The 21,202-nt window shown below is 38.8% G+C and overlaps 1 protein-coding gene and 1 long non-coding RNA gene across 7 annotated transcripts in view; one reads left to right on the forward strand and one right to left on the reverse strand.

The window, feature by feature from the left end:
* The window catches only part of qkia (QKI, KH domain containing, RNA binding a), an 87,956-nt gene that overhangs the window by 24,396 nt on the left and 42,358 nt on the right, over nt 1-21,202 (reverse strand). For all 6 annotated transcript variants that reach the window (XM_032547934.1, XM_032547931.1, XM_032547935.1 and 3 more), the window contains exons 3-4: nt 19,217-19,333; nt 9,600-9,743 (exon numbers count right to left, since the gene is read on the reverse strand). In XM_032547934.1, coding sequence (XP_032403825.1) covers nt 9,600-9,743; nt 19,217-19,333 — 261 coding nt within the window. The remainder of the gene's footprint in view (nt 1-9,599; nt 9,744-19,216; nt 19,334-21,202) is intronic.
* LOC116708775 (uncharacterized) lies at nt 1,085-5,819 on the forward strand. Its single transcript, XR_004336771.1, has 2 exons — nt 1,085-4,532; nt 4,648-5,819. It is a non-coding gene; the product is annotated as an uncharacterized LOC116708775 (long non-coding RNA).

Below are 21,202 nucleotides of genomic sequence, written 5' to 3' on the forward strand. Positions count from 1 at the left end.
GATGGGAAAGGAGTTCAAACATGCTGTTAGGGACTAATGTTACTGCAGTCGGAATCTCCACTCTGCCATGGATTTTCACCACTTCCTGTGGCTGGATGCGTGAGGAGAGTGGTGATGAGAAGGGAAACAGGAGCAGTGAAATTAACAGAAATCACACCCCGATGTTTCCTGCTCTTGTTTTTCTGAAGCCTTCTACAGGCGCACCCCTGGGTGGATGAACACAAACATATCATCTGGACAGATCAGATTTTCTTTCAGATTGGAGCGTTAATTTTTATTATGTTTCAAACAGAGGAAAAAAATATGCAGCTAGTTCTATTATAGAGCTAGCAGCTTTTAATCCAACAGAAAATTATCGGGTTGAAAGATTATCCCCATTTATGCATTTAAAAATATGAGCCGTGTTCGGTGTAATCCACCTCTTGCCCTTTTGACTGCCCTTCTCAGTATGTTTTCTCAAGAAATTGGGAGCTAGAAGTATCAAACTGCTGCCTTTCTCACCTGGTGCTACACACTCCAGACCCCCTGGAGTGTGTAGCACCATTTAAAATTCAAAAATTCTTTATACGGCAAGAAGGAAATTAAATGCTGTAATTCATATCATCCAAGTATCATCAAAGTGATGTTGTGGACAGGAAGGATGTCTAGTAGCAGTCAGTCTTGCAATGAATCTGAAGAAGACTGACTGAAGACGTTTGAGTCGAGCTATGTTTCCTCGACTCAAACGTTGATGAAAGAAATGGTTTGAACTTTCTCCTTCTCTGTTTGCTCTTTGGTCCTGCTCTACATCCATGAAGAACAGGATGTGGAGTGGTTGTTTTCAACCACTCTGGACATGGGGTTGTAGTTTGGGTAAAATTTGACATTTTTGAATGTTAATCGGCTATTCTCAGTAGTTAAAAATGTTAAAATGTTAGAGATAATCATATACTAACAGTAGTAATAATGTATTAACATATTGGTACTGGTTTCATAAGTAAAACTGGGTCGATATTACCAGCCCTTTGTGTTTTTGGAGGGCAAGAGGAGTGGGTTGATTATGTGGTATTTGCTTGGTCATATACTACATAATGGTGATGATGGTAAATATCTGCAACAAAAGCAATAATATCGGATGTTGGTATTGGTACCAATTTTCATATTGGTGCATTCCTAACAATCAATATGCTTTCTTTTTAGCAGCAAAGCAAATAATCAGGATCTTTTTCTGTTAGAAATGAGTAATTAGAGTAAGCTATAATTTTGAAAAAACATTTGTTATTGCAGTAGTGCCATTTTTTCCCAAGGTTATCACACAAAGAGAATTTCATAGCAGAACAACCTAAAATTAGCATTTCCGAACCAACTATGTTGTTTCTAATTCAGGTGGCAAAGAATCTGAAACTGTTTTATTGGGACCAAATTTAGTTAAACATTTAAATCATGACTTTTGTTATTTCTTTTTTAAAAGACATCTGACAGCGTTTTACTTTTCAAGCCAGTAATTTGGGAGCAGAGGCACAAGCTCATGGAAGGTGGAGATCAGGTAGGTTGTTCCCCATGAGGTTACAGTTTTTTAAGGCCAGTAACACCTGTCTGCCCCTCAGGAGAGCCACAAAGCTGAAGATGAGAAGGGATGGCCAGATGGAGGTGGAGAGAGGAAGGATAGCAGGGGACGAGAGCAGAGCAGGCCAGGTCTCCAGGCACACGAGAAAGCACTTGCTAGTAACTGAATGCAATAATAGAATAAAAACTAGAGTAAAGAGGGCTTTAGGTTAGTTTCTGCTATGCAAGTCACTCACATATACTTTTGTGTCCTTCTTTTGTGTGTGACTGGAGCAGCAGAAGAAGACATCTCAAGCCTCTTCAGTGGTTTTTAAGATGTGTGTTATTAACGGGATGAGGTCGCCTTAAGGCCACCGCAGATGGAGTAATACAACAGAGTGGTGAATGCCTTGTCCCTGCAGTCACCCGCAGAGTGAAAGAACAGCGAACAGCAGGAGAGCGAGAAAAAAATACAGAGCAATAACAAAAATATAGAGAAAAAAACCCCACGAAGATGGAAGATGAAGAAAGATGGCAAGACAGCGACAGAGCAAAAAAGAAAGTGTTAAATTTCTCAGAAAACGTCAAGTCTTTTAGTTGAAAATGGAATGAAAATTATTAAAACATAAAAAGACCATTAATAAGAGCTAATTTGTTAGTTTGATAGGTGTGAAAGTGCGTTATAAGTGTAATAATCAATCGAGTTATGGCAGATATTTATATTTCAATTAATAAAATAAGGAGCTCTAAGCAGAATTCCCTTTGATGCAATTACTTGATACATAGCACCTTTAAGGGGCATCGAATACAGGAATGAAGGCCAGCTGAAACAGAAGAAGACAACACTTGCAGTCAGGCTAAAAGTAGATGGCCTCATTCTGTGATCATAGATGAAAATGCCCAAAAATGAATTTATAATATTATGTGTTTAATATAATGTGAACAGACCATAAAGGAATGCTTATTTGTGAATTCAGCAAAGAGATGCATCTTCTCTTAACTCTCTGTCTACTTCTGAAAACCCGGAGTTAATGCCCACGAAGAACTTAAGTGAAATAAATGTTGATGTGCTTGTAGAAATAATCAGCAACTCTGTAAATGGCATGCAGTAGTGGTTATTGTTGGCACCAATGCAAAAAGGATGGCCTTAGGTTGTAGTTCACTTCCTGCTTTTGGAGCGGACTCTGTTTCGCTTAGCATTCACATATCCATTCAAACCGCGGTAGAGTTCACTTCAACAGAACCGAGACCTAGGTTTTTAGGCGAACTAGAGTTAATTTTTTGGTCCATATCAGAGTTTGATTGCGCATTCAACACCTCCTCAAACAAACCGGACTTTCTAGACAAACAAACCAAAGTTCCATTAAAGCAAACTAAACAGGGCTGGTGTGAATGCACACTAAATTACACACAGCTGAACTCCACTGGTTCTGTCTACTGGTTTACAAAACAAATTTGCTTTATAAACGATTATAGGGAGTAATGAGAAATACTGAGTAATGTGGAAGATAAGAACAACAGCAGCTTGAAGACAAATATTATAAACTCTTCAGGCTTGATGGCGTGTAGCTTAAAAAATGGACTACACACACATAAAGTAGACTAAGAGCAGTGCAGAAGGAGCCCAGCAATGGAGTCTGGCTGTATCAAGCAGAGGTCACCGAGTCGAGGAAGTCAATTAAAAAGATGATTAACATCCATGTGGGAGGTGTGGTGTGTTCGTGCAGGTGGGATGGGCCGAACACTCTCCTCTTTACACACACGCTCATACATATATTTAGATACATAATGGGAGCAGTGAATAGTGCAGTCCAGACTTTTGTAACTGGTGTCCAGGGAGGTGGAGATCAGAAGGTTAATATGATCCAGCCCAGCTCCTTCATTAGCCTGATGAAGGCAATAACAGCCTACAGGGAGAGGAAGGCTGTCAGGTTGACGAAAACTAGCAACCTACACCCAGACTGCAAGGTTGTACTTTGTTAGCAGAGCACGCCTGTTTTTATTATCCGTTTATTCACTAAATGCAGCAAAAATAGATATTTTGTGAGCTGTCACATGATAAAAAGTCCTGCAAAACCTAATCCCCTGTAAAGATATGTGCAAGTTTCAGCAAGTCAAATTTGAGACTTTTTAATACCTTTTTAATGCAACCTTGAACAAAATGTAAGATAGAAAAATATTAATATTACAATCAAGAATAGCAACAAAGAAAATTTCTGGGGTCTGTTTGTAGATTGACTCAGAAGTGAGCCAGTGGCGAAAATGAAAGTTGTCCGGCTAACTGGCAATAAAAGTGCACTTACCCATAATTGAGGCAAAAAAGATAGCCAACTAGCTATCAAAGCCTGCTTTTGCCAGACAGAAAAATCTCGCGGGGGAAAAATAAAACTACATACATGAGATTGAATGACTAAATTTAAGTCCTGTGATTAAGGTATTTAAGGTGAAATTATTATTTTTTTTAATTAATGAAAAATATTAAGACCTCTTAAGGTTGCGCATACACCCCTGTTTATATATAATGACTGAAAGCAGGTACATTTTACAGTTTAAAGACACAAAAACATGAGTAATTAAGCTAATCAGGGAGGCTTACTGATAAATGTGAGCTTCTGATCATAAATACAGGTGGATCTCATGCATGGATGAAAACACAAGGCGGCAAAGTAGATTAAGAGCAAATAAGAAGAGAATGGTAGTGATAGGTAGGCCTAATAGACAATAAACATCATTAATTGGCGAAGCACACATGGATGGGTGCAGCCAGATGGTGTTTTGTACTCATTTGTCATACACTGCTGACGGAGAGGGAAAGGCGGTGAGAGCGGGAGCTCGAAGAGGAGGAACAAAAAGGAACATTTACGGATTGTGGAGTCGGAACACGGTGGCCTAGAACACACTTCCACTGCTTAAATGAAGTTCTGCATCATCCTCCCTGCCTGCCTCTCCAGACGGAGCGGTTCTGATGGCGCCGCCATGCCGCACTCTGCCAAGCCGGATACATACTGGTGAGTACAGACACAACACCCCACAGATAGCCAAGCTTGGCATCTATTGAGGTCCATCTGTCTGCTTTAGACCAAAAAAAAAAAAACACTATCTACTTTATCTGTCCTCACGAAGGTGGAGGACGGCAGCGAGAAGAAACAAGAAAGGGACTGATGGAGGGCAAGAGGGGTGGGGAACTTAAGGATCCAAAGCTCCGTTAAGAAATACACCGTCTTAGTGTATAATACCTGCACTACAACCCCTTTAAAAAGGGGTTAAAAATAGATCTTAAGAAAATTGTGACAGGAAAATGGAGTGGAATGTGAGTGGAGAAGGAGGGGGGGAATGAGAGCAGCGTGTTGGGCTCAGGAGGCAGGACTGGGTTTCCACAAATGGAGATTAGTGCTCCAGGCCACTGTCTGGCCAGGCTGCTAGCATGCTCACTTTGTTCTCGGCAATGACAGCTTCAGTCGGAGTGGGGTTGGGGGGTGTACATGGTCCACCATGTTCACAGTGGCTCTTTGCTTTCTGTGGGCCGTTTCCCTTCCAGCTCTTTCTAACGTTTTGTTCGTCTATATGGGGTTGAGCTCAGAGACTGAAATTGACCAAGTTTTTATCTGGTTTAAGAGGACAGCTTGAGACAACAAACTGACACTGAACAAGAGTGTAAACTCTTTAAGCAGCAGACTTCTCGCTCTACAGCAACAACTTGATCTCTCAGAAAACATGGGGTGCGATACTGAGGGCTTGTTTTCAACACTAGCTCCACATTTACAAACAAGATTTAGGATTAACTCTTCTTAGGATTTACAGGATCAATCAAAATGGGAAGTAGAGAAATTCAAGACATTATTTTGAAGATTAGCAGCTTTCCTCCAGAGAAATGTGGTCAAATCTCTTTTGGGAATTCAAATGACTGGCATATTGATGTTTGGTTCAGGAAGACAACAAAATTATAGCCTTCAATTTTTTTCGCCCAACAACTTATAACAGATATGGACCACTCCGGCCTTAAGATTAACAACAGTTCTGAAACAATAACAATCAATCATGTCATTCCTAAAACTCAAAGTGATCAGACTTCTCTGTATCTATTTATCATAGACTAGGACATGTGCACTGCTGGTCAGCTGGCTTTTAAAAAACCAAAAAACAAGACAGACTCAAACTTTTCCAATCCTTACAAGACTCTCTGAACTTCTAGGAAATATTTCTGGCCATGTATAAGAATCGCAATTCCTAATCCTGGCAATCCTGAATCTATTTTAAGCTCAAAAATCTATTTTAGTCTGCCTATTTTTTATATAAAATTATATGTTCAATAATTCTATAATAATAAATAGTTTAAACAGAATTGTTAGACTAGAATAGAAAAATTGGCTTCTGAATTAAAACATTTCTGAATGAAATCATGCACTTAACAATCTGATTCTAATCACGAGACACTAAAAGATTTGCATCTATATGGTTTATAAATGTCAAATACAGCAGCTTCAAGTAGAAGCCATAAGATTACGTACACTTTGTGTAAAAACTGTGCAGTGGAATCATTTGTGTGGCTTTTCATGAAAATTTTCATTTTGTTAAATTGAGCAATGTCACAACAGTCATTTTTCTGTCAGTAAAACTGAAGGGAGAATCCTGGCAGCTTTGTGGCCAACAGTAAACCATTCCTACTTGGTTCAGGCCGAACGGAGGCCAGCCAGGTCCTTCATTGAGCCAAATGTCAGCTTTACATCTCACAAGTCATCCGGTTGTGGCAGTTTTCACTGTTGACAGGCAAATATTTATCATTCAGCAGAAGAATTTCAGTGTTTTGCCATCTGTGCATTGTTTGGCTTGTGTCACACAACTCAGCAGAAGATCACTGACAACATATGGAGGTAATTCAGCTGGAGTTGGACTTAAGCGACGGAATGTTTACCCCAGACTTTACATAATTTTAGACATTTCTGCATCTTTCATAGTTGGCAAATGTTTCCCTGTCGCTCGTGGGGCTCAGACTACCCACAGGCCAAATATTATTGACTCTGCAGCACTTGAAGGGGCAGGGAGGCAAAGTGGAACAGGCTGCTCAGGATTCATGCAGACGCCGCTGCTCTGAGTGGAGGTTACCTAAAGTGCAGAGAGGCTTCCGCCGTAAGGCTCGGTTTGAGGGCCTTAACGAGAGACTCAGGCGATGAGCGGAGCATTTTAGTAGTGTGTGTAGACACGCATGTAAATCCTTTTTTCTTTTTGAGAATGTGTATTTGTAGGGGTGTGCATGTGTGTGTGTGCAGTAGGCCTGGATCAGTTGAATAAATCCACACTTGAAAGAGGAGCTCAATCAAGCTCTCCCACCCATCTCCCCTCTGTCTCTGCTTCTCTCACCTCAACGGTGCTTCACTGCTCACAGTTCATTTTGAGTTGAAGAGTTCAAGGATCTAAAGGGCAAAGGGGCAAAAGCAGGGGCAACAGGGGGCAAGTGTGTGTATTTAAAGGTTTGCAATGATACTTTTATTCTGGACTCCACAGACATAATGAAACTAAAGAGTGTACACCGTCCGTGAGAAAACAACAGATTTAGAGAGTAAAAATTGACAACAAGGATAAATAACTTTAAAACTTTCCCCTAAAAAATAAATAAAAGCAAATTATTATGCAATTGCTAAATTCAGGATTCTTTGATGGAAGCCTACCAACACATCACATGCTTGATTTAGCAATATTTGCAGAGCAGTCTTGCAAAAGTTGCCCAAATCTTTCTGTACGGAAATCACATGGTTTTTGTCTCCAGCCACAGATTTTCTCTAAGATTTAGTTCCTGTTTCTGGCTAGAACTTTTTTTGTTTTGGATAAATGCCTGATCTCACTGTAATGTGAAACAAACTAAAGACTATCTTCATTTTTCCAGCAGAGCAGACAACCTAATGCTTTGAGTCAAAACTGACAAAAATACTATCCAGATTTAAAAAACGAGTGTGGAATATGGGTAACACAAAAGATGGGAAAAGATTTGTAGTTTTAGTCACGACCAACTGGTGTTTTGGGAGGACCATATACAATCCTGAAATCAATTTTATTTGAAGAGAACCCAGTCATTTTGGTCAGAATATTTTTACTGCATTATTTTGTTGTGCAAGGTGATCTTCGTCATGTTTCATACAGTGAAGGAGTGATTCATTCAGCTTTTAACAGTTTCTCTTTTCCCAGTGAAAATAAACTGTTAAAAGCCCCTAATACTAAAGCTGCACACAGCAACACAGCCTCTTTCTGGAAAGAGTTTCATGGAGAAGCCGAATTCAGTTTTTATGCACCACAAATCTGGAACAAACTTCCAGAAAACTGCAAAGCAGCTGAAACACTCAGTTCCTTTAAATTCAGACTAAAAACCCACCTGTTTAGAGTTGCTTTTGAACCATAATAAATGAAACACTGACTAACATTTTGATGTGTAATGATGATATTTGTCAAAATGTAATGTTTACTGGTTTTCTCAATAGCTGACTGTGTGGTGCCTTCTACTACTTTGTATTTGTGTTTTTATGATGTAAAGTGCCTTGACCTGCATTGTTGCTGAAATGTGCCATACAAATAAACTTCACATAAAGCAGCAGTTTCCATATGTGACAAAATTGTTCACTTTATACTTAAAACTGAATTGTTAACAGTATTTAAATGGCAAATATCAGTATTTTTAGCTATTCTTTTGACTGAATCCAAACTGGAAATGAGCAAACTGATGAGAGAAAACCCTGAACAATTTCTTTAAAAGGTAGCAAAAAAATTAGAGAAAAGGATTTCATTGGTGTCTGGTTTCTCGCAAAAGGCCTTGAAGCTGCTTCCCCACGTCGGAGGAATAAAAAGAGCTTCTTTTTAACCCACCCAGTGGATCAGGTAATGACTCACAGCCATCTTTGATGTACTCGTTAGGACGCAAAATGCACACACAGTAGATTTCTCAAAGAGTGAAGATGCTATTTTTATGGCCCTTTTTTCATGAATTTTATATTCAGAGAGCTGTCAGTGATGTAAAAGCCTTGCTGTGAATGTGGCAACGGATCTGCATGAATAGTGATTCATTCTTCAGGTTATAGTGCACACAAATGTTGAACATATGTCTACATGTGCATGCAGATGTTAAGAGATTTATTTGAGTACAAAAATGCTGGAAACATCAAATGTTCAAGGTTTAAAACCTTAACAGCATTAAATGGATTTGATACACACAGACAGTAATCCAAGGTCTCATTGTGGTTAGTTTTGATTATTATGGCTTAATAATGGGGGAGATGTACTAACTGCAGGCCATAATCATCAAAATAAACAGAAAAGGAAAAATGAAGCAATTTTAAAAGGAAAAACTAAATCCTGAGTCACCAAAATAGTATTTCAGTGACAAATACAAGAACTGGGCAGTATGGGCAAATAAGATAAAATAAAAAATAAAAATCATGAACAATTTATGCTGGCAGAAAACCTCTTTGTGGTTTTACTAATTTCATTACAGCACATGTAGAATTTATTTTTGCCTTAAAATCACTGACTAGCTGATAGCATAATTAAAGGTTAATGTAATGTAACAATGCTCCAAATGTAAAACTGCAGTACATTTCCTTGAAGCTCTCACACTTGGTCAGGTCCCACCCAGCTCTGTTCGTTGCCACCTGGTGGCAAACCGCAACCCTCAGCTGCTCTGTCCACCTGTTCCCCACAGTCAAATCACAAAACACAAATTCCACGCCAGCAAAGCTACCAGCAGCCGCCACCGGGAGCACAGCGTTAAGGAAGTCTGGCCTGAGAAGGAGCGGAGATGAAATGTGGCCGGCACCGGAGGTGTGTGCAGCTCGCTCTCAACTGGAGGTACTGCCAACCTGTTCCCCTCGTCCATATATGGAGGTAAACAGGATACTAACAGTGGGGTGGAGTTATTGTGCCATATGCAGTGGCATTATTGTGTTATGAAAATATGGGAAACCTTCCCAGCACATATTAAAGCTCTTCATCTCCCCGTGACACCCAAATGATGGAGGACAGCAAGGCGCTGGCAGCTGGGAAAGCGTCAACAATGTAACGCATGTTGGCGTTTCTGCAGGAAATATACTCACAGCAGGCACGAGGAGCTTCTTGACTTCCTCTACTGCTCTCCTCATCTTGATCTCTGCTCTGTTTTGTGTGTCTTCAACGGTGATTAGGACGTGAAGGTCTTCATTTAGGTGTTCCCAGTTTGGCTTCCCTCTGTTCTGCTCCTCCTGGACAGAAACACAGAGAGAGAGAGAGAGAGAGACGGTGAGTGGATGTGACAGCGCGGGCGTGCTGGAGCAGCAGCGGTACCGCTGCGTTATAAGACAGAGGAGAAAAGAGACGGGCCGCTGCGAGAAGAAGCAGGATGACAGGACCGGCCCGTTAGTCAGCTATTTAACTGGAACTTTGAAAGGACAGCCCTTCTTTAATAGATCCCATGCTTCACAGAGACAAAGATGACAGCGAGCCCTGCAGCAATTAATATCAGAAAGAGATGAATGAATGCAGGGATCAGAGAGAGATGGATCTGGATTTTAACCTACATTAATGCAACTTGTGGGAAAGGATTTATGGCACATATAGTTCAAAGTTATTTGTGGGTTCTAATTAGAATACACAGTTTATCTTAGGGGTGGGCATTCATCGTATCATTTATCATGAAAAATGTTGTATCATGATAGGGATATTGGTCTATTGTTGTCATGATAAATTTCAGTGATTGTAAATTTTATTTTGCTATTTATTCAAGTTTCTTTCAAAAGTGAATCAATAAATATCAGTGAATTCAAAAGAAAGATTAAAACAGTTACCCTGTGCAGCTTAGGAATATAAATCAATCTTTTTTTTATTAAGTGGTTTGAAGAAGCCTATTAAAAATGGGAATGTTTTTCAAGAACAATATGAACTGCGCCATGCAATTATAGCAATACAGTTACCTAAAAAATAATAAATACCTTTTAGCATAATTTTTTCATTACCACAATATTACCACAAAATATTGTGATAAAATTATCAATACATAAACACTAGTTTCCCTTGTTTTTCTCACATATAGAGTAAAATATTATTTTCTTTTTATACAACTGAACCAAAGTAGAAAAAGAAATGTACTGAAAAAGCAGCAATGCAAGCAAACACAAAATCTTTGGAAATTAATTCATAATTTTAATTAGCAGCTCATATTTCCTGTCAGTCAGATAGCACTAGCCTATGCTGCAGGCTGTGGTTTCCCTTCAGACCACATGTGTAGCTAAATCTGTCTGCTGCTCTTGTCTTGCCATTTCCATAATGCACCCTTACAGTTTGTTTTCCCCTCAAATGAAATGGTTTTGTTTTTAACTCAACAAGTCAATGTTTTCTTTGTGTTTTGATTTTATCTCCTCCGTTGAAAAAATAAAAACATGCTAAAGCAGCTGGAGGTTAAGGTCCCGTGCCAACAATCCCCAGATCCACTCTGAGCAGAACTCAACCCGAACCAAACGCTGGAGTCAAACATGGAATTTATAGTGTTTAATGCGCGAGTCTCATGCAGGCAAAAGCAAACATGGTGGATTAGCAGTACTTGTCAACAACTGACATTGCTGTAGAATGTCGTCTCTGCTTCCTGGATATTGAGCCATCGTGAATCTGACACAAAGCAGCAATCTTCAGTCAGAAGCCTCTGTACATTTGTTGAAACACTGACTGCTAGGATATCCTTGCTACCTACAGAACAGCCATCCACAACAACTCTTTGAAGATACTTGGATGATATGATTTATGACGACATCTAATTTCCCTGTGGGATAAATAAAGTATTTTCAAAATGAATTGAAAAATAAGATAAATAATTATTTTTCTTTTCTCCCCAGGGTTGCATACCAAAAAAAAACTCCTAAATATTACAAATGTTGTTTTCAAACTTTAATAATCCTAGTGTTGACGTAATTGCACAGTGGTAGGAATCATTTTTAATTTTCAGTTTAAAATCAATTTTGTCAATCAATTAAAGCATTTAAATCATGTTATACATAAAATTTTTCAACTTTTGTATAATTATCTCTTAGTCCAGATGAGCATCAGTCAGAGAGTCAGGTCTGATGCCGTCCCATGGCTATTCGAGACAAATGTTTCATATTTGATGCATTTAATATGTTAAATAATATATACTTAATCCAGAAAGTTAGCAGTGAGAGTGCTGTATGGCAAAGATTTGCACAGCTTCTTTTGAAACCAACCATTAATCTAAAGGGGTCTAGATTAATTTGATCAATATTGATCAATAAGGACAAAAGTAGATTAAACATCCACTTAAAAAGAGAAAAAAAGTTTTCAAAACCTCATGTTGACAAGTTCTTACCCCCCTGCTGGTGGCGCCGATTAGCAGACTAGTGATAAAAGCAGAGTTGTTTACTTCAACTCCTAAAAACCAGCCTCAACTTCAGATCAGACTTTATTTGAGTGGTGAGCTACTGTGAGTGTGTCTAATTACTAACAATACACAGCGTTGCTCTGCAGGCGTCCCGTCGACTTCGCTTCTATACGGTCAACAAGACCTGCAAAGTAAAGGAGAGGAGGCACGCACGCACACAGCTTCAGAGTCTGAGCTGAGTGCCACCCACCTGCTTTATACTCCACACAGAGCTGTTGCCATGGCACTGCTCTTTACAATACACGCACACAAGTTCGTTCAATATTCTGCTCTCGCGTTTTCCCCTTTTCTGCATGTGGGTGGGGCGATGGAGGGAGTGATGGGGGCTAGTTTAGGCAGCGGAGCCACTATTTGTTGGGGGGGGATCAGGATTTCCAGACAGGCGATTTACTCTGTTCCTGTTCAAAAGTATGACAATAATAAACAAACACATCTGTAATTTCAGCTACAGGCTGTTGAGTTCAGTCAAGCTGGAGTTTAGTTCAGACTGCAGTCGATTAGAGTTGCAGAGGATGCACTAACCTGCACGCGAAGCTTCACAAAACGCAAATGCACCCAACACACACCATGACAAGGTCACCTGCGCGCCCTCTGAGAGAAAGTGACAGCATGACAAACAGGATGAAGGCCAGAGGGGGGAGGCAGGTTAGAAAGGCGAGAACAGAGACGAGAGCCGGGAGGAAAACTCTGAAGTGTCCAGACAAACCGCTCCGCTGGAACCGTACGAAGGAGAGCTGGTTTCAGTCAAATACGATAAGAGTTCTACATTTTTTGAGACTAAATCTCAGCACAAATTCAAAGAGTGAACGTTGCTTACACGAGCACCTCAAATCAGAAAATAGTTTGTTTACTTCAGGAATCCAATTCAAAAAGTAAACGCTGTGTCTTAGAATTTTAAGCTGTTATTTCTGTACAGGAAGCAGAATTTTCTTTGACTATTACAATATGGCATGAAACCCAATAAAAATAAGAATTTTTCAAATGAAATGGTGGCCTTCTGAAACAGCATACACTCAATGCTTCAGGATGGAGAAATCCACAAGGCTTATCAGGGCAGAGAAACAGGAAGTGCTCTAAAATATCCTGGTAGACCTTACAGACTGAACACAGCAGGTCCAACCAAAGCAGGTGACATGGCTCCCAAACTGGTTTCTGACTTCACAGTGGACCTGGAGTCCAAATCAACTTAAATTCTGTCAATACCAGCCTTTTTCCTTCCACTAAACTTCCCATTGATATGACTGGATATAGTGACCTTCTTTAGCAATAAGCGTGTCTGCTTTACAAGTAGAAACTTCATCTTCCATTTTCTGTACCAATACAGAAAATGGACAGCACATGGATATACATTTCAGTAAGCCAACGTTTATGCGTTTTTTGGGAGATTTTTATGTAATATACTTTTCTGAGGAATTTTGTTTTCATTAGCTGAAATAAAATGCTTGCAATATATCAATCTGTGTGTAATGAATATATGGGATATTTTCAGTAATATGGTCATTTATTGAGATGCACTTGTTTGTAGTATACAGTTTACAACCTTCAGTTTGAGTCCAGTAAACCTAAATACCTGACTCTTCCCATCATCGACGAAGCTACATGAAAAGAAGATATTATAAAACACTTCAGGTGTTTTTCCCCCCCTCAAACTGCCTTCTTTCTCATCAGTTTTTAAAAGAAGCTTTCACCATCATCGTCTTCCATCTTTATTCAAACCATAAAGTCCACATCAGAAACCAAATAGAATTTCATCCATTCCTGAAGGACAAACCTAATTTCAGTCAAAGCCTTTGCATGAAGCCTATATGCTACTTTGGACTATATGTAAGGATACAACCTGGCCCTTGAAATTATAAACCTTTATGACCTATATGTTAAACTATATGCATTATTTTGCATTGCTCCATAGTATCCATTGTAGATAAAAGAAAAATAATGGAGGAGTAAATTTCCGCCAAAAAAACCCCGTAACTTTTGAGATTAAATTCATATGTTTGCAAGGGGAAAGTTTCGTATTCTCTGATTACAAAAAAATTTAAAAGCCCAAATTTACAATATTAAAACCAAGATGCTAACACATCATAACATTAGAACTTTGTATAAAAATAACTCTTAAAGTTAGAGGAAAATAACAGAAATGTACCAAGATTGAGGTCCGAAAAATGACAGAAGTCTTCTAAGGGATGCAGAACTTTTTTCATATCAGAGCATTTTTTCTGTATCAGAATATCTATAGGGTGCCGACTCTATATGCATTTATACCTTGGAAAATATTCAGGTGTGCATCTTCTAAATTTACCACTTCAGTATTAGAAGATTTCTGTTGCTTTTTGTAACAAATACTTACTTTAAAATCTTAGTAAACTTTCTGTTGTTATTTTTTAAACGTCAAACTTTATAATAATAATATCAAAAGACATCTATTGCATCATTGTACAATTATGCCTGTAACTATGGAGAATTTTACTTTATGTCTTGCAAATTAACTTTTCAACCTCAGTGAATATACAAGTTGTTTTGTAAATATGTTAAATTAAACTAGAAACTTAAGAGTTTTTTTTTGTCAGAAACTTTCTCCTCTATGGACTTTTTTTCTTCTATCAACAATGCCACTTAATGCTCTGTTGTACCTTTACCATAAAGACTTTTCCAAATCAGGACGAAGTAATTAAGGCTAAGCAAAATAATAAAGATGATTTAAAACACCCGCAGGAAAAAAAAAGAGGTTAAATGTTTATAAGTCTAGATATAGGGGTGGATTTCTTTTTAATAATACAAATATAATAACATACAATATTATCGCTAAAATCTGAAAGGTCAGAGAGGGCAAGAAGAAGGGCATTGAACAGTTCACTTAAATGCCACGACTTCTAGCTCTTCCTGGAAAGATGATACAGCAGCACATCTGAGCCCAGGTTATTAAAAAGTAAGGCGAACATTGAGCAGTAGCCTAACCTTCAACCGTATGTCACCATCGTGCCCTGAATGATCACATTAGTTTCTTGTCATTTGCAGACAATGAGGGGAAATGTGATAACAGCAATACCGGTGCAGGAACAAAGGTTTCAGTGAACATAGTCGAAGATGAGAAATAGAAAAAGAAAAACTAAAATTGATTTACTTTAGTGCCAAGAGGCTAATAAAATGTAGCACACAGGCTGCAAATGTCGTGGTAGTTGGTAGGGAACGAAATGTACGAGGCACGCTGTAACAACATCTACTGGCTGGCAGCAGCTGAAGACCAATTCTGTTCTGTCAGAGATCGTGCTGATACGACAGTTTTAGTTGTTATGTGTTTGCACAATCAGCAAAAAAAAAGAAAAAAGAAATAAAAATTCATTTGATGGAGAGCGTTTCTTAAACTGCAAGCCTGAAAGGATTTTCAGAGTGGGTCTAAATAAAACAGATGTCTGCACCACTGACTGTAATCGCACTGTGAAGGAGACTAAATAGAATTAGGGAATTGCTTTGGCGAACGGGAAGGGGAATCCCCTCTGTGCGTGTGCAGTGGTCGATAGAACAAATCTGTAATTTAATTGATGTTGTTCTTGCCGTTGTTCGGCATTATTCGTGGGTGAAATGAATAAAAGGAGACCAAAGCTATAACAACATATGGTGCTTTGATAGGAAGATGGCTTCTGAGAGTCCTTCTGGATGTTAGTAACAATGATTACAGAAATGAAAAATGATTTTTTAAAAAGAGAAACCACTTGAAAATCCATTATCCAGAGAAACTATGAAATATGAGTCTGTGGACAGTTCCATGTGACTGACCAAAACTAACCAGAAAAAAAACTTAAACTGAAGAAAGTTTGGAAACTTTTTATGGTTTTAAAACCATAAGTTTTCCAAATATTGGTATACTTTGTGCAACACAGCAGTGTTGCACTTATAAACACATTCAATATATTGTGCAGCTCTTATAAGAAGGCAGACACGATTCCACATTTTTCATTAAGCTGCCATATTATTAAAAACCTAAATATTTCATAATGTGAGCAGGGACTAGATGCTTTGATTTGTTAACAACAGAAACTCCAAGCACAGCATCAGTGACAGAGTCAAATAATAAATTTCTCTTTGGTTAAATGTGTTTTACCGGTGAAGTACAGCAAGAACTAAAAAGCATAGAAGAAATTAAATCTTTTCTCTAATAATGTAGCAGAGGTGAACTATTACAGAGTTTCTACAGGTTTCCCCAACTCAAATTTAAGACCTTTTTAAGACCATTATGAATGAAATTTAAGGCCTGCACCGTGACAGAAATGTACAAAAAAAAGAGTTAACCCACGATAAATTTGTACATAACCCATGATAAGCGGCAAAAAAGCTAGCCAGATAGCTAGCAAGGGTATATTAGCAGCTAGCTACTGGTGGCTTCAACTGCCTGGAGTCGCAGAACGCAATGTCGTCGTTTCCGTACAACTCAAACTTTTGCCTGACAGAGAAGAAAAAGAAAAAGAAAAAAAAATACAAAAAACCAAAATCATAGAATATCCAGGATTAAATAGTCTTACTATGGCAACATTTAAGACCTGAGATTAACGTATATAAGGCCATCTTAAGACTTTTTAAGGACGTGCAGGTGTCTTGTATTAGTGTTTGGTAATTACAGGCTTGAGCAGTACCTGTTGTAAATAATTAAACTTTAAATAGGAAATGTTCAACCATCCCTTCCATAGGATAAAGGTTGTAGAAACGGTGCAATATCGTGAAATACACACAAATTATTATGCAATTATTTCTGCAAGTTCTCAGAAGGGATAAAAGTGTTTCACACACTTCAAATTATTCACCATATTTTTCTCATTTTCCGTACCGACTTTGCATCCTCTTCTTCACTATTGTGCTTTATGTAACATTGCTGCTTCATCCCCTCCGCCTGCCTGACTCTCTCCCACTGCGGAGCTCCAGTGAGCCGGCTCCCTGTCAGGCAGCGCGGCCCAAGGGGGAGTAACCAGCTGAATTATTGAGAGCATAAAAATGCTGCCGCTAATGGATCCTGAATAAACACACTGGCTTTGCTGCTGCTGTGGCATCCTCCGCTGCCACAGGGCATCAGGCTGAATATACTGAGGTTGAGGAACCGGTGACTGGAAGCTACTTCTGCGGCTTTGTTCGTGGCTGAGCCACAGCTATGACACACATACGTGGTCTGATCCAGGCGCTGCTGGGGCCCTGCAAGCAAATCTTTCAGCCCATTATTCTGATTATGGATGTAAATGCTGGGAGACAGCAAGATCCTTTCCACATGATGTTTTTAACAGCTTATCAGCACTTTAATGGAATATTCGGAGGACTGACAAGGAGGAAGGAAGGTCATGATTTATTGAGGATTAAAAAACAGATGTACCAATCAGCCCGAGGTCAGAATTCAACACTGATTGGCTCTAAATGGTCATTTGTGAGCCAAGAAGTTTTTTTTCTTTTCTTTATTGAATAAATCAAAATTCAGAAATCTTTCTTCTTTAAACTCACCCTCCAGCTGCATGTACTTTAATGCACTTAAGCCAAAAAAGGAAGAAAAAAAAACTAGAGGCATATGATTTGATACACAAATATAGATAAGTTTACAATTCTTTACTTTCTGTAGAAGCTTATACTTCTAGAAAAGAACCAGGGAAACCCCTTTGTTGTATTACAGTCCTTAGGATAAAAAATTGAATCAAAGTCAAGATCAGCATAAAGAAAACTGGAAATCAGGCCATGGTAAAGAAAATAAATGCTGATTAAAGTTGTAAAACTATTTCATATTTCAGGTGATCCTCTGATTTGATAAGAAAAACTATGCCTCCAAAGTGCATCTCAGTGTTCAACATTACAGTATATTCTCCTTTTTGTTAGCAGAGTACATAAAAAAGCCTGCAGCAGAACCAGCTGCAGCACCAGACAAAAGAAATACATAAACCAGCATGCATCATTAAGTTTTAGAAGAGACGGAGATTAGGAACAAAATCATAGATTTTAGCAATGAACTAAGACTAATGTCTAAAGAACGTGTCTGCTTAACGATTCTCAATCTCTTTTAACCATTTCTGGATCAAACTCAAAACAAAAATAAATAAATAAAAAACATTGCAGAGGGTCTTCATCTCATTCTGCTAGAAAACATACGTACCAAAGGGAATGAAAGGAGAGAGGAGAAGGGAAGGGATGGAAAAGCTGTCCCTGCAGCACAGTGGCATTTCTAAGATTATGACTCAACTGAAAATCTGTGTCGCTCTGTGTTTTCATCTGCTCGGGCACTGTCAGGTTTTCATGATGCATCATACACTCAGTGGGGTGGGGGGAGCGGCCAGAAAAGGTGCCTGTCACTCCAAAGAGTGGTCTGACTTATTTGAATGAACTGCAATACAGCACCCCTGTCTGGCAAAGCAGAGCAACTAAAGCCTCTGCAGGTGCATCTCAATAAATCAACAGGTCAGCAGAAAGGTGATTTAATTTAGTAATTCAGTTCAAAAAGTTACATTTATCTATTATTTATGTGGAGTAATATATTTCAAGTTTTATTTCTGTTAATTTCAATGCTTAGCGATTGGCGCTAGTAGTACAGAAATGTTATTCGCTGGTCAACACAATTATGTTGTACACAGTTGAAAGAGGGAAAGCCACAAAATCTAAGAGTGATGTACCCAGGCATATCAATGAAAGGTTTAGTGGAAGAAAAAAGTGTGTATACACCCAATTTGTGGTTCAGCATTCTCAGATTTTTCAAAATGTTCAAATGTTCATAGTTTAAAAATTGCAAAAGGTTAAAGGGTTTTAGTAGATAGAGTAAATAACATAAGGTCTTATTTCAATTTTGTTTTTGATGGTCTGAATTTAATGGATAAAGAGTTTGTTTAAACTTGACAACCTTATTTTTCTGGTATGAGGGGAGAAGGAGGAAGGTTTTTTGCAGAGCTGTACACATTTCTATGTGTTTAACACTGTATACGGTTATTTGTATGTTTCCAATCTCAGCACAGAAGCTCCAGATATAGACACGGCCCCCGGCATGAGCCGTTACTACCGCCTCCTGCACTTTCTGCTGCACAGCGCTTTGCAAACAGTGCTATCAGATGTTACAGCAGGCATCAACTGAGCGTGTCCCTGCCTCGTGTTTCTGGAGGTCCACTGGGAAGTTCTTGAGTGACCAGCATACCACCAAATTTCATAATGTCGTGTAACATTCCCAAAGAGACAATAAATCATTGCAGACAGAGAGGAGAAAAAAATAAGCCAGTAGAGCAAAACACATTTGGTATTAATTGTGTGGAAGAAGAATCGGAGAAAGGCTGATGAGTTTACCTTCTTCTTGTCTCTCATGGAGCTCTTTCCTCGCACCATAATTTTGCATCCCGTCTCTGCTTCCAACTGTTTGGCAGTGAGTCCCCGGGGACCGAGGATTCTTCCCACAAAGTTATACTGTGAATACAGACAAGAAAATAAAACCGGTGAATCTCCTGGAATCACACAGGGTATGAAAGAAAGGACTGATCTGTGAGGAAATGTGACTGACAGCAGCTTCTTACCTAAAGTACTGCTAAAAATCGTAAAATGGCTCACATGAAGAAGTTTTTTTTAGTCGAGTTAAAAATAGCTTAAATGGCAAAAAAAAAATTTCACTTCTTGCATTACCTTCTAAAAAAATAACTATGGGTTAAGTTTGGTCAAATATTCTGAACTTTTGTTTCCAGAAGTTTATATAGCTGTTAATTTTAAATTATGCAAGAGGAGCAAATACTACTTTTGTTTTCAAACAGTCAATACCAGGCATTCATAATGGATTTATGGTGCTTGAATTCAAATGCATTATTGAAATCACCAAACCTTAGCAGAGAATCAAATACAGAATGAAATCTTAGGATCTGTGGTAGTGGAGAAGCCATTTACAAAGCTTTTTTTGGGAGGGGGTAGGAAGGATTTCAAACAAATATTCAAATATTAAAACTCTGTAGATATTACAAACTTTCTGTGTTAGAAATTACTTCAATTCAAACTCGGAGCATAAAAGCTTTGAAATGATGAGTTATGTCTTTAAAAGAACAGGCTGTGATTCCAACTCCTGCTTTAGATTATGTTCTTAATACCATTTTAAAATACATATATCTCTGAATATAAAAGAAAAGCAAGAGTGTGGAAGTGTGAATCAGTGAAATTTGGTTCATTTGATCCAGTGACACCTTTCCATAAAGATTTGAGTTAGGATACACAAGTCAGAAAATATAACCACTAAAAATCACAGCTTTGGGAACAAGAAATACTCCCAGCAACTAAATTAGACTCTCACAAGCTGAGAAAGATGTTTGTCTATTCTCCAGCATTAGGAGGCATGACCCTTTTTAGCTTTGATATATATAATTTAAACATACTGCTCATTTTTAGATCCCACGGTGGAAACAGACAAAAAAAAAAACACCTGGGCAATTTGGAAGATCCTGAGATATTAAGCTCCACTGGGAAAATCGTCAAAATGTGTCTTTAATACGATCAGAGAAATTGCATTTGGTTACAGAAGGATTTGAGATTTTATAGCTTTCCAAAACAGTTTGATCAAAAACAAGTGAGGAGAATCTAAAACTCCAGGCTGTTGTTGTTTTTGTCCTTGTCGGACGGACTTGCCTGCATCCCTGGCCAGTCTCCACCAGGAAGGACACACCCTGTGGCCAGAAAGACGCCGGCACCCTACGGATAATCAAAGCATGTGGCCACACATGCTTTAAGCCCGTTTCTTTGTCACAAGGCAACTGTCTGTTTGATTAACTCTAATCAGAGAACTAGTGCAGAGGGTACGTTCTGTGGAGCGTGCCAGCGGAGGGATGTGAGGACACACGTCCTCGGTGGTCAGCGCGTGGCTCTGCTTCTGGCTTGTAGGTAAATAAAAGCCCAGAACACAGCTGTCTGTCTGCATCACACAACCAAAGCGAACAAGGGTGAGCCCCTCGCTCTGAGCTTTACAGTGGTGCTCCAACACCACACATAGCTTCTAACCTGGAAGCTGCAGTGACAGAAACGTGGGTGTTAAACTCCTTTACTACTGGCAGGGTTTCTTGTTTGCTTGTTGTAGGAATGATTTTTAAAATAATTACAGTTTTGTTTTTATTTTGGGGGGGGGGTTGAGAAACTATGACATTTCACACTATTCTAATGGCTGCAAAAATCTTCCATCATTTTAAATCCCATAAGATTTACAACCATGAATACATTAAACACATACAGTGAATTACAAATTAAGCTCCACACATCAAACAGGACTGAAAAAGAAGCAGCAAATAATGCCTGAGGTTCAGTCTG

This window comes from Xiphophorus hellerii, chromosome 19 (assembly GCF_003331165.1).
Source record: "Xiphophorus hellerii strain 12219 chromosome 19, Xiphophorus_hellerii-4.1, whole genome shotgun sequence".
NCBI classification, from domain to species: Eukaryota; Metazoa; Chordata; class Actinopteri; order Cyprinodontiformes; family Poeciliidae; genus Xiphophorus; species Xiphophorus hellerii.